This window comes from Crocuta crocuta, unplaced genomic scaffold (assembly GCF_008692635.1).
Source record: "Crocuta crocuta isolate KB4526 unplaced genomic scaffold, BGI_CrCroc_1.0 scaffold207, whole genome shotgun sequence".
NCBI lineage: Eukaryota > Metazoa > Chordata > Mammalia > Carnivora > Hyaenidae > Crocuta > Crocuta crocuta.
This window is the reverse complement of record NW_027531996.1, coordinates 2,209,632-2,224,144: the sequence shown is the minus strand read 5'-3', so window position 1 is coordinate 2,224,144 and position 14,513 is coordinate 2,209,632. Positions and strand designations below refer to the sequence as shown.

The window sequence follows — 14,513 nt, the reverse complement described above, 5'->3', positions numbered from 1 at the left end:
CGGTCACATCTTTGCAAATACAGTTGACCCTAGAACAACATAGGTTTGAACTGCACCCTTTCACTTACAGGACTTTTTACAGTACTGTAAGTGTACTTTCCTCTTTCTTATGATTTTCTTTGTAACATTTTCTCTAGTTTACTATACTGTGAGGAATACCGTATATAATACATATAACATTCAAATTATGTGTTATTTATGTTATTGTTAAGACTTAACAGTCAACAATAGGCTGTTAGTAAGCTTTGGGGGAGTCCAAAGTTACACAGATTTTCAACTGCACCAGGGGTCAGTTTCCCCAACACCCACATTGTTCAAGGTTCAGCTGTATTTTGCAGCCTGTCTCAATCTACAACTTGGGAAAATTGTGAATTTCCTTGTGACCATTTCATATAGGAAGATAAAGCCTGGTTTACGGATGGAACTGTATGGTAAGTCATGTTCTATTTGTTCATTTGTCTATGGTCTTTGCATTCAATTTTTAAGGAGGCATGCAGAATATGTTCTGCATTCCCATGCTGTTAAAATGTGTTCAATAAAACCTAGATATGCTGTATTAGGTAGGACCAAAGAACTTTATATTTATTTTAAATATCAAAATAACACAACAAACTAGTTCAATATACAATACACTTCCTAGTCTTCACAGAGAACTGAATTTTTCTATAAAGACATTTGTATTTATGAAACATGAGACAGCTAAAATATGTAACAAGATACTTCACACACAGTTAACAAAATAATGGATTTTGAGATTTTAGATTTTTCTTTGTAGTTGCTTTTAAGTGTCCTTTGATGACTAAAAACATAACTTATGATTTGAGACTGAAGACTAAGTTCAAAAGCATTTCCACTTTAATATACATCATGAATCCCCTTAATCAGAATATTTACTACACAACATGGAGCAGCTAAATGCCCACCTCTGTACTTTTTATTATTACTATTTTTTTTTGGCAGCCACACTCATCAATTGTAATACAGCTGTGTCTATAGGGATAAGAAAAGTCCAATTGTTGGAAGAAATAAAAAATTCTGTAATTACACCACAGGACGCCATCCAACTTTAATGCAAGCAGGAATACCAGGCAAAGAGGCGAAAAAACAATGAAAAGTGTACATGCTCTTCATTCAAGAAATGTTTTAGAATCTCCAACAATAATGCAAGCACTAAATTACCTTTGTACTTAAGAATTTAAAAAAGATATGCCCGTCTTTGTATAACATATATTCTCATATAATTCTTAATTTTTTATATAAATGGCTGCGGAGGCTAAATTTAAATTGTCTTGGGTTTTTTCAATAGTCATAGATTTAAGATCAATACATATCAATTTGAATGAAACATGAAGAGTAAACAAAACACAGTCACTCTCTCTACCAAGCAAGACTTCCTTCTCTCTTTCACACAACCTAATTCTATTACTTCTATCTTATTAATGCTACTTTCAAAGAGAAGAGCAGAAAGCATGCTAATATTCTAGGATAAAAGTATCTTTAAGTTGAAATAACATTAGAGGAAACAAGGGGGTGACCCCCCAAAAGAACACTACAGACTTTACTGAGAGAAATGTGCAAAAGAAAGGGAGGGCGGGAATCTAAGGAAGAATTGCCTATAGTTCCTAGAAATTATTTAGAAAATTATTCTCACATTATCCATTATTCACCCTAATCACAGGTAACACTTACCATAATACTATTTAAAGTTTTAGAAATGCTACTTGTTCCTTATTAAATATATTTCTAGTCACTTTAAATTTGACACTGAATCTTAGGTTAATCCAAGTATGACACTAAAAGTCCTCAATTTTTCCTGAGTTCATCAACTCAAATTGTATACTGGTTGGGATGTTGCTGCTCCTAATGAGAAACTCATCTCAAACCATCACCTCTAGTTCAGTTTTAGGCAAACTGAAATGAGAAGCCATTCAATGTAGAGCTGTGTGGGTATGGGGGACTGATTATTTTTAAAAAGGAAGGTGGGGCAGGGGAAGAGGAGACAGAGAGGCAGACACACTACTCATTTTATTTTATTTGTCAGATTCCTCTAATAAGCATCTAGAGACAGGCCCTGGAGTGGCTTCACAGTAACTAGAAAGGCCACAAAAGAGTTAAAAAAAACAACAACAAATGTTCACACTATTACTTAGTGCCATTTTCCTAAATAATCATAAAGTAATCTAAAAAAAAGTGTCGCCTGACCAGCAGGCAGCATAAACATAAAACCCATAACAACAACAACAAAATGAAAATCATTTATTAACCAGTACAATCTAGCCAGCAGAATCAATTTTAAGCAACTACAACACATTGAAAAGGCACAAAGCATTCAATTCAGAAAAGACTGGGTATAAAAAGGACACTGCCAAAGAGCTAATGCTTTAAATCTGACTGTTCATCAATGATATGTTAGAATGATCTGGTAGGAAGAGAACTCAAACTTATAAACATACCAGTTTTATTTGCAATTAAAGACTGAAAAGCAATGAATGAGATTTAATTACTTATTAGCCCTTAACGGTTTACAGTCACTCTGCAAAGATGTTTGACACTTTTAAAGTTGACAGAAATTAGTGTACCTATATCATGACCTACAATCACTTAAAAGGAAGTCACTTAACAAAGCACCAGTTTAAAACCCTATTTTTGCTACTCCTTTTCTCCAAGCAAAAATGACTAAATTACTTAAGAGTATGCAAAGATCATTACCTTTACAGTTTGTTGGTTAAATCTTGCTGGCATGAAGAACAAACCCTAACCTTAAATGGTATTTCAGACTGCAAAAAATAGGTGGGGTTTCTTATAAAAATAACTTCAACATGTCTTAAAAAAAAATTCTAAGGCAAAATTATTTTAATAGTGTAGTGTAAAAAATAAGCTTGTTATTTAGCATTTAATAGTGTCCACTTAAAAGATAACATTCAATTAATTAAACTGAGGAAAACTGAGTATTCTTACTTGTAATCGGTTTGTCAGTATGACTATTCCCAGAGTATTTTCTTCTGTTTTTACTTTATACATATAAACACAAACACTTTATCTTAGTATTCAAACTAATGATTTTTTTAAAAATCCATAATTCTAGGACTTCAACTGTGCTTCTTTGGACAAATATTTATTCAAACAACAAAGAATTTTAATTCTTTTAAACTATTTTAATACCTACTAAAAATCTTTGGTGCATTTAAGGAAAAACTGATTAGATTAACACATTTCTACACTTGATAAATTATTCAATTTACATATAAGTGCTAACTGCTATCAGCTAAAAAATTAATTTAAAACAATAAATTATGCTCATAAAATAAAAAATTCTGAATGAGGCTAAACTTAATTGCGAGATTCAAAATTTTAAGTACAGTTACAAAATTAATGGATTTTAGAGTTAATGGAACATTTGTCCAAATACTCCAAATTAAATATTACAAAAGGTTAACTGAAAAGAGTAGGCCTCATTTCATATTTTTTGTGCCAACTTCAACAACTTATATACATTCAGTTTGCCCAAATCCATGAGGTTTTCACAATTTTAAAATGTCCTATATTCTAGTTTTGGAAATTAGAGGCAGCAGATCTGTGTGTTTGTCCATCCACTGAGATAATTTCTTCTCAAGAATCATACTATCTACTTCTCAGACTGTTTAAAAAATTACATGAGAAAATGTAGTGCCTGGCACGTAGTAAGCATTTATTAATGCTAACGTATTTCTCTATTAGTAGCTCTGCCATTTTTAATGCTGGGAGCTTAACCTTTTCTTAACCTTGGATTCTTTATCTCTAAAATGGGAATATAGCATGTCTTTTCTCTTTCAGATTTGGTTATGAGGTTAAACGAGAACTGTGAAAGCATTTTATAAAAGAGTAAACCAGTATTCAAGTTTATCTACAATAATAACTAAATATAATTATATTTCACTATACATAAGAGATGTATTCCAGAAAAGTTTCGTACTGTAAACCAATTCCTATGATCAAATTATGTATTTATAGCATTAGGAAATTATTATTAAAAGAATCCTAAATACCTTCAAAAAAAAATTCTTTTCAGTGTGAAAATGCAACACCCTATTTCTTTCTTGCTACCAAGCATATAACATACCATACACAGACACATATATACCATTGCCTTTTTATAAGTCCAAACTTTTCTACAATAGTTTATATATAAGGCAAGGGTGTACTTTCAGGTGTTAACTTCGTTTTGTTATAGCTTTTGAGTTGAAAGTCTTGCTTTTATGATAAGAATCAAAAATCATAAAGACATGTATTTTTAAAAGTCGATCTGAAAGACTAACAGACTAATAGTACCTCATACAGTCAAGTTCAATCACGTAAGTACCCCAGTATTGTAACATTTCCACACAAAAATAAAAGTGTTTCAAAAAAGAAGAATACATTAATTATATCTACTGGTCCTAGACTAATTACAACCAAACCTTGATAACTGAGGCAAAACTCAGGTTGGTTTTGTTACTTATAATGAGCTCCTTTGGTTAACTGCCTCAATCTTAACATTTTTTTATTTCCACTAGTATGATGCGAATGTTCCTGTAAAGTACCTTCATTTCTTAAGTGCTTCAGCAAACAAGTTTCCCCATTAGTAAGTGGTTAAATTTTATTCATTAAAACTTCATAATTTTATTTGTGATTTTTTTTCACAAGGGCTGGGCCAGACTTTACAGTTTACACAAAAAAAGTGCTTAAAGCAATTAGGAGTGTAAACAAAACTGAAATAGAAAACTCTTAAAATTGCTATTTTCCAGTAGTTTACATACAAATGACATGCTAATAATAAATCAACCCTGCCTATTCTAATCCTTCAAGCAGCTCTACTAGGAAACATCATCCTAGTATAAGTTTAAATTGACTTGAAAATATGGAAAGTGCACATCTTTAAAGGTATTTTGTGATTTTGACTTTTTCCTCAATTAATTTTTATCAGTGAGGTTTTTGCTCTGCTATTTCCTTTCACCAAGTCCTCAACTTTTGTCTCCTACAAAAATAAAAATCAAGGATAATTATAGACACTAGGCTTATGTGAAAAAGCAAAATAAAGATCTAGACTACATGTAAATCTGTATACAAGTAGTGGTTCCCTTTAATTAAAGTAAACATGGAGTTTAGTTAGACATAAACTTTATAATTTGGCACCTTTCCTAGGAAAGTTACATATGTAAAACCTAGGTTCTGTTTCCCAGAATTTCACTTGGCCAAAGTCAATGAGACCAAAAGTAGCTTATAAATTAAATTTCATTCATTAGTTATAACTGCCCCTCCTTTAGTGAGATGAAGATATATGTTATGATGTACTGTTATTGTTTCTTAAATAAATGACAAAATATAAAAGGTGAACTTACCTTGAATGTTATCTGGTTAAAATGGTCATAATTTGCTTTTAATACATTTTCAACTTTGTATAATTTAATGCCTGCACATATGTTTGCACTTTGTATTCATAATAATTGAAGCATAGGCAAAAACCAAACATTTGAATAACTACTTCAATTCTATGTTTCATTTAACAAGCTAATCTTACATTAAGTTAGCTTTCTGGCTTTGAGTTTATCAAAAGACTAAAGGATTAATAACAACCTGAAATTACGGCCAGATTAAAAAAAAAAACACACACACAAAAATATCCAAGACTTCCCTACAAATTTAGATTCCTAACTTCAAATTTTAAAAATGTAGAAGAAATGAATCTTAAGTTAGGATAAAAAGAGTTGCAGTTATCAGTGTACCCTTAGAATCTTTCATAAAGGCTACATGGTCCTTAAGCTTGTTTGGAAGATGCGGAAGGGAGAAAAGAGGACTGAAACTAAGAAGAATAAAAATGTCCACTGATGATTAAAAACAAAAACATAAAGTCAACAGCTAATAATATTGAAATATTTAAGGAACCGTTAAAAATTAGCACTAAGTCATATTTAAAAATCACAAAAATGTTCATTTCAAATATTATGCCTAAAAATGTGTCCAAATATTTGCATGTTCAGTAAACAGAAATACATATTTTTCTTGATTTGAAATGGTTCTGAGGACTTGAGAAACTAGAGAAAATGAGAAAAACAGCAGCCTTACTAATTTAAAAGCTATCAGTCTAGGCTACCATTAGCACATAACAATCAAAAAAGTCTGTGGAATGTTTAGATTTACTCATGAATGATGCTCATTATTAGAAATACTTTGTACAGCAGTAGCATTATCAAGGCCTAGTAATGTTCCAAGATAAGACTGTTCTCTGGGGTCTAGCATCTGTTCAGGTCGTACTGGATGAACTATATTTGCAGGCTGAGGAGTAAGAGTATATTTTTCCAGAAAAGCTAAATCAGCTGCTCGGGGATAATCAGTTGATTGTGGCTGTGGTGACAAGATCTCATGAGAAGATGGCGGAAGCGTGGTTGTATGACGCACCAGATCGCTCTGAGTGTCAGGCATCTGAACTGGAACCAGCGTCACTGGAACACACACTTCGGCAGACACATTCTGTAACAGAGTCTTGGCTTCTGACTGATAAACTTTGGGCTGGTCCAGATATTGTTTTGTTTCTGTTTGAAAGATTTTATCATCAGATGAGTACTCTACTGGCAAGGATACAAGTTTTTCCTCAGAAGTACTCAGAGGATCGTCTGGAGATTTTATGCCATGAACATGGTCAATGTGGTATTTCAGCTTGTCTTTCCGCTTAAATGTCGCATTACAGTGCTGACAGTTGAAAGGCCGGGCATCAGAATGGATAACCAGGTGTTTTGTTAAAGTTTTCTTAATTCTAAAAGATTGATTGCAAATTTGACACTTGTATGGTTTTTCACCTGTATGAACAAAAATGAAATTAAAGTAAAATGCATTCAGTTGGTAAGACAATGATTTAAAGTAGCAAATTTTCCACATGAGTACTTACAAGAACTTAATAAAAGCAGTGATATTATATGCTATCACAAAATGGAGACAGTATAGTAAACGAGTAGACAATGGGCTCAAACACTATATTCAGGTTTGAATTCTAGCTGTACCACTTACCATCCAAACCTTGAGCAAGATACTCAGCTTCTAAGCACAGTCTCCTCATAAGTAATATGCAATAACAACAATCACCTCAGAGATGGTGAATGGATTGAATGAGAAAACGCGTACCGCTTAGAACTGTACCTGGCATAAGATATGTACTTGATGCACTCACAGCCTATTACTATTGCTTGTTTTTATTCCCACTATAGCCCCTAAAAAAGTTGTAAAACTGAAACATCTGATTTCTTCCCACCTAAGAAGGATAAAAATGAAAACAGCAACTCTGATGAACTGCATTCTTAGAATCAAACTAGGAAGTAGTAATACCTAATGTCTAACCTGAGGTCAACATCAGGAGAGTGGATCAGGGTGAAGAACATGGAAACTGAACTGGTTTTCAATTCCTCCTGAGTCAGGTTTCCACACTGTAGTTTTCCTTTTTCTTTTTAATATGAAATATTATAAATTCATACGTTAGCCAGTGTGGTAGGCAGAATAATGACTTCCCAAAGATGACACGTTCTAGGAGGCAGTAAATATGTTACTTTCCATAGCAATAGGGACTTTGCAGATTAAGGATCTTGAAATGAGGAGATTAACTGGATTATCCAGCCTGGCCCAATTTAAACACAGGAGACTTAAAAGTAGAAGATAACTGAAGAAGAAAAAATGCATCAGAGACATGAAACAAGAGAACTCAATCCCCTCATTGCTGGCTTTGAAAATGGGAAAAGGGGCCAAGACCCATGAAATATGGTGGCCTCCAAACCTGGGAAATACTCTCAACTTACAACAAGCAATAAAACTAGAACCTGGGTCCTGGTCCTACAGCTCAAAGATGGTTTTATCACAACCCAACTGAGCAGGAAAAAGATTCTTCCCTAGAACCTCCATAAAGAAATGCAGCTCTATCAACATCTAGATTTTAGCCCATATCAGATTTCTCACCAACAGAGATCTAAGATCATACACAATTGTATTACTTAAGCCACCAAGGTTATGGTAATTTGCTATAGCAGCAAAAAAACCACAAATAAACCCAGACATACAATTGTACAACAAACATAAAGGCATATATTTTAAAACTAAATGAAAAGATTTTATATTGATTGTTATATGGGTTTGTTGCTATCACTGTTTTTTTTTTTTACCCTTCCATTTAAAACAAAGCCAGTTCTCCTAGAAAATTAAAAGAACTGCATCTTCAAGTTGAGCCACTAATACCAAACAATTAATTATTCATTAAATATTATTGTTTAATTGTTATTTTGTGGCCCATAAAAACTTTCAAATCCTACTACAGAAAATTTATACAGGCTGGGATGCTGGTTCCCGGTACTAGGAGGTTTCTACTTGTTTTTGAACTAGTATCATGACTGATTTCACTAGAGAGGAAGTAAAACATGAAGTAAAACATTATATAAAGGGTTAAAATTCTTGAAAAGATAGTATTTGCAACTGTGTGTAGAACACACTATAGCCAACATTTGATTTCACCTGAAATACTAGAATCAGGGACAATATTTTGAAAAAGGTTATAAAATAATGTTCTGAAAAAAAATTACACTTCTAAAATGCAAGAACTAGAAAGTTCTTTAATTCCTGGCATTAAAACCAGTCATGCCAGGAGTATTTTATAATTTTTTTAAAAAAAATAAAAACTCTAATGAGCAACCAACTTGACAATAAACTATTTAAAAAAATTAAAAAAAGAAAAAAATTATATAGCATAAATAAATAAATACAAACTCTAGCATAGCATTACTACACTACCAACAAGCATAGAATTTATTTTGAAAGATAAAAGTATTGGTTTTAAGTATTATCCTCTGGCACAGTATTAGCCATGAGTTTCTTAAGCACATTCATTAAAAAGCTTTTATAAATGACTTAATGTCATAGTCAATCAGTTCTACTGTCCCACAAATACTTTTAGGAAATTGGGACCAGGCATATTGCTTTGAGAAGTTTCTATAATCATTTTAAACAAATGTCATTTTTTCACAGAAGAAAATCAATTTAGGTTTGTAAGAAGACAAAGATCCACAAAAGAAATGTTAATGTTCTTATATCTAAAAAGCAAATTTGGGAGTGCTTATAGAGATACACAGCGAAAAGAGTCAATACTGTGGATTTAAGAAGGAATACTTATTGAAAGAACATTCTACAGCAAGGCAAATCTTTCTGTAGTGAAAGTACCTATTTGACAACAATGAACTCAAGTTGGGTCCATCTCAGGATCATAAATCAGAGACCTAAGGAAACAAAGGAAAGGTCTCCTGCAAGATACAGAGAAAGGAGTCTATTTTTTAAGAGTGGAAATAGATAAAACAATACTCAAATGTAGCATCTTTCCCAACTAAAATCATAGTAACTTATGAGTCTTTAGAATTAAAAATTGTCTTCCAATGGATCAGTTATGTTTAAATACTAAAAATTAGTATATGAAAATATAACTTGAGACCTTCCATTCAAACTTGATGGAGTAGTTTATATCACAACTATGTCTCTTGCTAGTGAAGAAGAAAAGGTAAAAGATTTTTTAAAACTCAAAAAATCTACTCTTTGGAGGCAATGAAGTACAAACAAGGCAGCCAAGACATAAGGGGCCAAGATTCTGGAGGCACAGAAAGGTATAGAGGTGTTTTCTTTCCTCAGTGGACTTTCAGATTTAGTGAAAATAAATCAATAAATCCTCTGGGTATGGGGAAAAATAAATAAAATAAATCCCCTGGGTATGGGGAACTAAGAGGCAAAGTGGCAACTGAGGGCTTGATGACATTCCACAGGAATGGGAAGATAAAAGCTAGTGTTTGGGACTACCAAGGATTTAAGGAGTCAAGAGCCTGGAAAGGAAAGAACAACAAAAATGAAAAAAATACTGATATTTGCCAACTCCCAAGATGAACATTGGGATGATGTCTCTCTGGATGAAACACCTAGAAACTAGAGGCTGGATACTGAAGGGATGAAAAGATATTTTAGCAAACCCAAGGGTACTGGGGAGATAAAGATTAGAGTTTAAGTCTCACCAGAATAATGATGAACTAGGAGAAAGGTAGATCAGAAATAGACAAGAACAGATCAATGCCATCTCATTCTATCTACTTGTGAGAAGAAAATTAAATATATCTGGGAAAGAATACAACTTCAAGAGCCTCTAGGGGTGCCTGAGTGGCTCAGTCGGTTAAGCGTCCGACTTCGGCTCAGGTCATGATCTCGCGGTTCATGGGTTCGAGCCCTGTATCAGGCTCTGTGCTGACAGCTAGCTCAGAGCCTGGAGCCTGTTTCAGATTCTGTGTCTCCCTCTCTCTCTGGCCCTCCCCTGCTCATGCTCTCTCTCTCTCAGAAATAAATAAAACATTAAACAGATTTTTTTTAAAAAGAGCCTCTACAATTTTTCATTTACAAAAATCTAAGGTTCATTTCAAAACGGTCAGGCATGTCAAGAAACAGAACCAAATGACCAAATGCTGAGATGGGGGAGATAATAGATACTCCTAAAGATGAAGAGAAATTACATAAGACTGAAATATTAAGATGAATATCAGTAATATGTTTAAGAAAATACAGGAAAGGAGAATTTCACCACAGAATTGGAATCCATGGGAAAATGGAAATTCTGGAAGAGATGACTGAATAATTCAGTAGATAGATTTAACAGCATATTAGGCACCACAGAAGAAATAATTAGTACAATGGAAAATAGATCTATAGAAATTATCTATGTGAAAGCACAAAGAGAAATAGATTGAAAATACAGAAAAAGCATGAGATCTATATATAGAAGACAAAGTAACATATCTAACATACATAAACTGGAATCCTAGAAAGAGGAGAAGAGTTTTAAGAAGATCTGCTCTACACAAAAGACATCGCAAGTCACAGATGCAATTAAGTTCTACAAACTTCACAAGAGAAAAAAAACAAAGCAAAAAAACACATTTGTGCACACTAAAATAAAACTACTAAAAATCAAAGAGAAAAATCTTAAAAAGCGGCCAATTAAAAAGAGGCATTTCCTTTAAATGAGCAACAATAAGACTAACAGTATACTTTTCAACAACAAAAGAAGTTCAAAGAGGGAAAAAAATGACATATTTACAATGCAAGAAAATTAGCTGCTACTGTAAGTTATATAGTCAGGAAAAATATTTCTCCATAAAGTAAAATAAAATCATTTTCAGAAAATTGAAACCTAAGAGAACTTGGTGCCTGCAGATATGCTCGAAGGGAGTTCCACACATGGAAGAAAAATGATTCCAGGAGGAAGAATGTTAATGCAGCCAGCAGTAAACAGTCAAGGGTACATATATGGTTACAAACAAACATTATGGGTTATTTAAAACAAACCAACAAATAATGTCTTATGTGGTTTAAAGTATATGTAGAATTAAAATGCAATGCATAAAGGGTGAGAGATAAGGGTGTTGTAAGGTTTTTTTGGGTTGTCTAGAAGTTGATAAAGAACTAACTTAAGGTAGACTAAAAATTTATGGATACAGATAGCAATCTTTACGGTGATTACTGACAAACAATGAAAGAACATACAACTGACAAGCACTAAGGGAAAAACGTGTAATAAAAATCCTTCATGATTTCAAGGAAGTGAAGACGAGAAAGAAAGCATCAAGGAAGAGGAGGGACAAATAGCATGATGACAGATTTAAACCCAAATAAATGAGTATTATGTAAAATTTAAATGACTAAACATCTCAATAAAAGATTATCATAACAGATAATAAAAATGATGCTCCAAAGACACAGCTTTAAATACAAGCCCATAGAAGGACTGAAAGTAAAAAGATAGAAAAAATATACATAAACATTATCCAAAAGACAACTGGTAAATCTTTATCCCAATATAAAGAGGAATATTTTATAATGCTAAAAAGTACCACTGGGCCAAAAGATACGGCAATCTGTACATATCTAATAACATAGCCTCAAAATAAATACAGCAAAAAATTAAAGAACTCAAAATGAAAAAGTATAATCTTCAATCATGAGGTCAGTATGAGATTTTAACATAGATCTCTCAATAACTTATAGAATAAGCACACACAAAAAATCAAGAATGTAGAATATTCAAATAATAACACATGTTCTCTGGTAAAAGTAGAATTAACCTAGACATCAGTAACATAAAAATAGTTAGAAAACCCCCGAATATTTAGGAATTGAGCAATACATTTCTAAATAAGCCATAAATGAGAGAACAAATCTGAACAGAGATTAGGAAATATTTTAAATGATTTATAATGAAAACATGAAACAAAGTGTGGAATTGAAAGCAACATCTGAAGGGCAACTTAGCATATTAAATTACATACAATAAAAAAAGAAATGCTAAAATTATTAACAAGTTAGGCATCGATAAAAAAAAAAAAGCTAAGGAAAGACAAATTAAACCCAAATAAAACAGAAAAACAAAAAGCAGAAATGAAATAAAAACATGTATAAACAAAGGAAATATCAAAAAATCCTACAGTCAGTGAAAAGATACATAATAGGATACCTTGAATTCTGCAGATAGATTTCTTATAATTTTAGATTAGAGTTCTTTAAAAATTAAAAAAATGATAGCTCTGTAACTGTTAAAGAATCTTTTTTTCTTTTAGTTTTATTTATTTTGAAAGAAGCAGCAGGCTTCATACTATCAGTGTAAAGCCCAATATGGGGCTTGATCTCATGAATCATGAGATCATGATCTGAGCTGAAATCAAGAGTCAAGTGCTTAACCAACTGAGCCACCCAGCCACCCCAAGAATCTTTGACTTAGTCTCTTCATAAAGAATAAGTTCAGAGGGATTTATCAGTGAATTCCTCCAAATATTGATGAGGAAAAAAATGTCAACTTTACATAAACTTATCCATTTCATTTAAAAAGATGTATTATTTCCCATATTATTTTTTGAGGCCAGCAAAGTCATAATAACAAAACCTGTCCGGGATATTATAAGGGGGAAAAAAGGGAATATGTCTAATTAACATAGACCAAAAAGAAAAGAAAAAGAAAAAAAAAGATACAAAATATAAGCAAATTAAATTCAACTATATAGTAACAAGGTAATACATGACCAATATGTGTTTATTTCAGGAATGTAAGATTTAAAGTTAAAAAAAAATCAATGTAATTGTCACATTATCAAAGGAAAAAGATCTGATCACCTCAATAACTACAGGAAAAAAATCTGACACCTATTCATGACACTCTAAATAAATTAGGAAAGGATGGTAATTTCTTTCTTTCTTTCTTTTTTAATATTTATTTATTTTGGGAAAGCATATGCAGGGGAGGGGCAGAGAGAGGTGGACAGTGGACCCAAAGTGGGCTCTGCACTGACAAACTGACAGCAGTGAGCCCAATGTGGGGTTCAAACTCATGTACTGTAATATCATGACCTGAGTCAAAGTTGGACACTCAACCACCTGAGCCACCCAGGGGCCTGTAGATAGATGGTAATTTGTTTATCTGATAAACAGTAGCTACAAAACATTATATCTAATTATGAAATATTGAAAGCTTTTCCCTGGAGATTGAGAATAAGGCAAGATGTCCACTATAAGTATTTCTATTCATATACCACTGATGATGTCAACCAAAGCAATGGGCAGAGAGGGAGAAAAAAGGATTTAGAAAGAGAGAAATTAAATAATCACTATTCACAGATGGCCAGTTTGTAATCTTGGAAAATCTAAAAAGAACTTAAAACTATAGTAAAGTCATAGGATAAAAAGTCAATATACCAACTCAACTGCATTTCTATACATCAGAAATAAATACAATAAAATAAGAAATACAATAAAATTTTGTACAAAAACATCAAACATCTACATATAAATCTAATGAAAATGTTTAAGATACCTGCACTAAAAACGATAACACCTTTTCTTTTAAGTAGGCTCCACGCTCAACACTGGGCTTGAAGTCATGACCCTGAGATCAAGAGTCATATGCTCCACTGGCTGAGCCAGCCAGGTGCGCCCCCACACTACAATATTGAGAAAAATTTAAAAGGACTTAAGTTAATGTAGGGACTGTTCACAGATTAATGATTCAATATTTATAGAGACAATCAAGGGAAAAACTGACTTATGTATTCAATGGGATTCCAATAAAATTCCCAGCAGATGTTTATGTTTAGAAATTAGTAAGTTGTTTCAAAATTTACATAAAAACATAAAGGAACAAGAATAATAAAGACACCAAAAAAGAACAAAGTTGGTAACTTACACTACCAGATATCAACAGCCATAATAATTTAAATGGCACAGCAGCAAGAAAGCAAGGACATACCGACAGTGCAGTAAAACAGAACAGAGCCCAGAGACAAACCACACAAATAGCATAACTTAATTTAAATCAAATATGCCAATGAAATGCTATAAGGAAAGGATGATCTTTCCAATAAATGGTGCCGGGGTAACTAGGAAGCCACATGTAAAAAGAAAAAACAGAAAGAAACAAGTGAAAAAAGAACTTTGATCTTTACCTAACACTG

General features: G+C 32.6%; 1 protein-coding gene across 2 annotated transcripts in view; it reads right to left on the bottom strand.

Annotated features, from left to right (window-relative positions):
* Positions 1-561: 561 nt before the first annotated feature.
* The window catches only part of ZBTB41 (zinc finger and BTB domain containing 41), a 48,190-nt gene continuing 34,238 nt past the window's right edge, over positions 562-14,513 (bottom strand). For both annotated transcript variants that reach the window (XM_077775103.1, XM_077775104.1), the window contains exon 11: positions 562-6,812. In XM_077775103.1, coding sequence (XP_077631229.1) covers positions 6,157-6,812 — 656 coding nt within the window. In that variant the 3' untranslated portion in view covers positions 562-6,156. The remainder of the gene's footprint in view (positions 6,813-14,513) is intronic.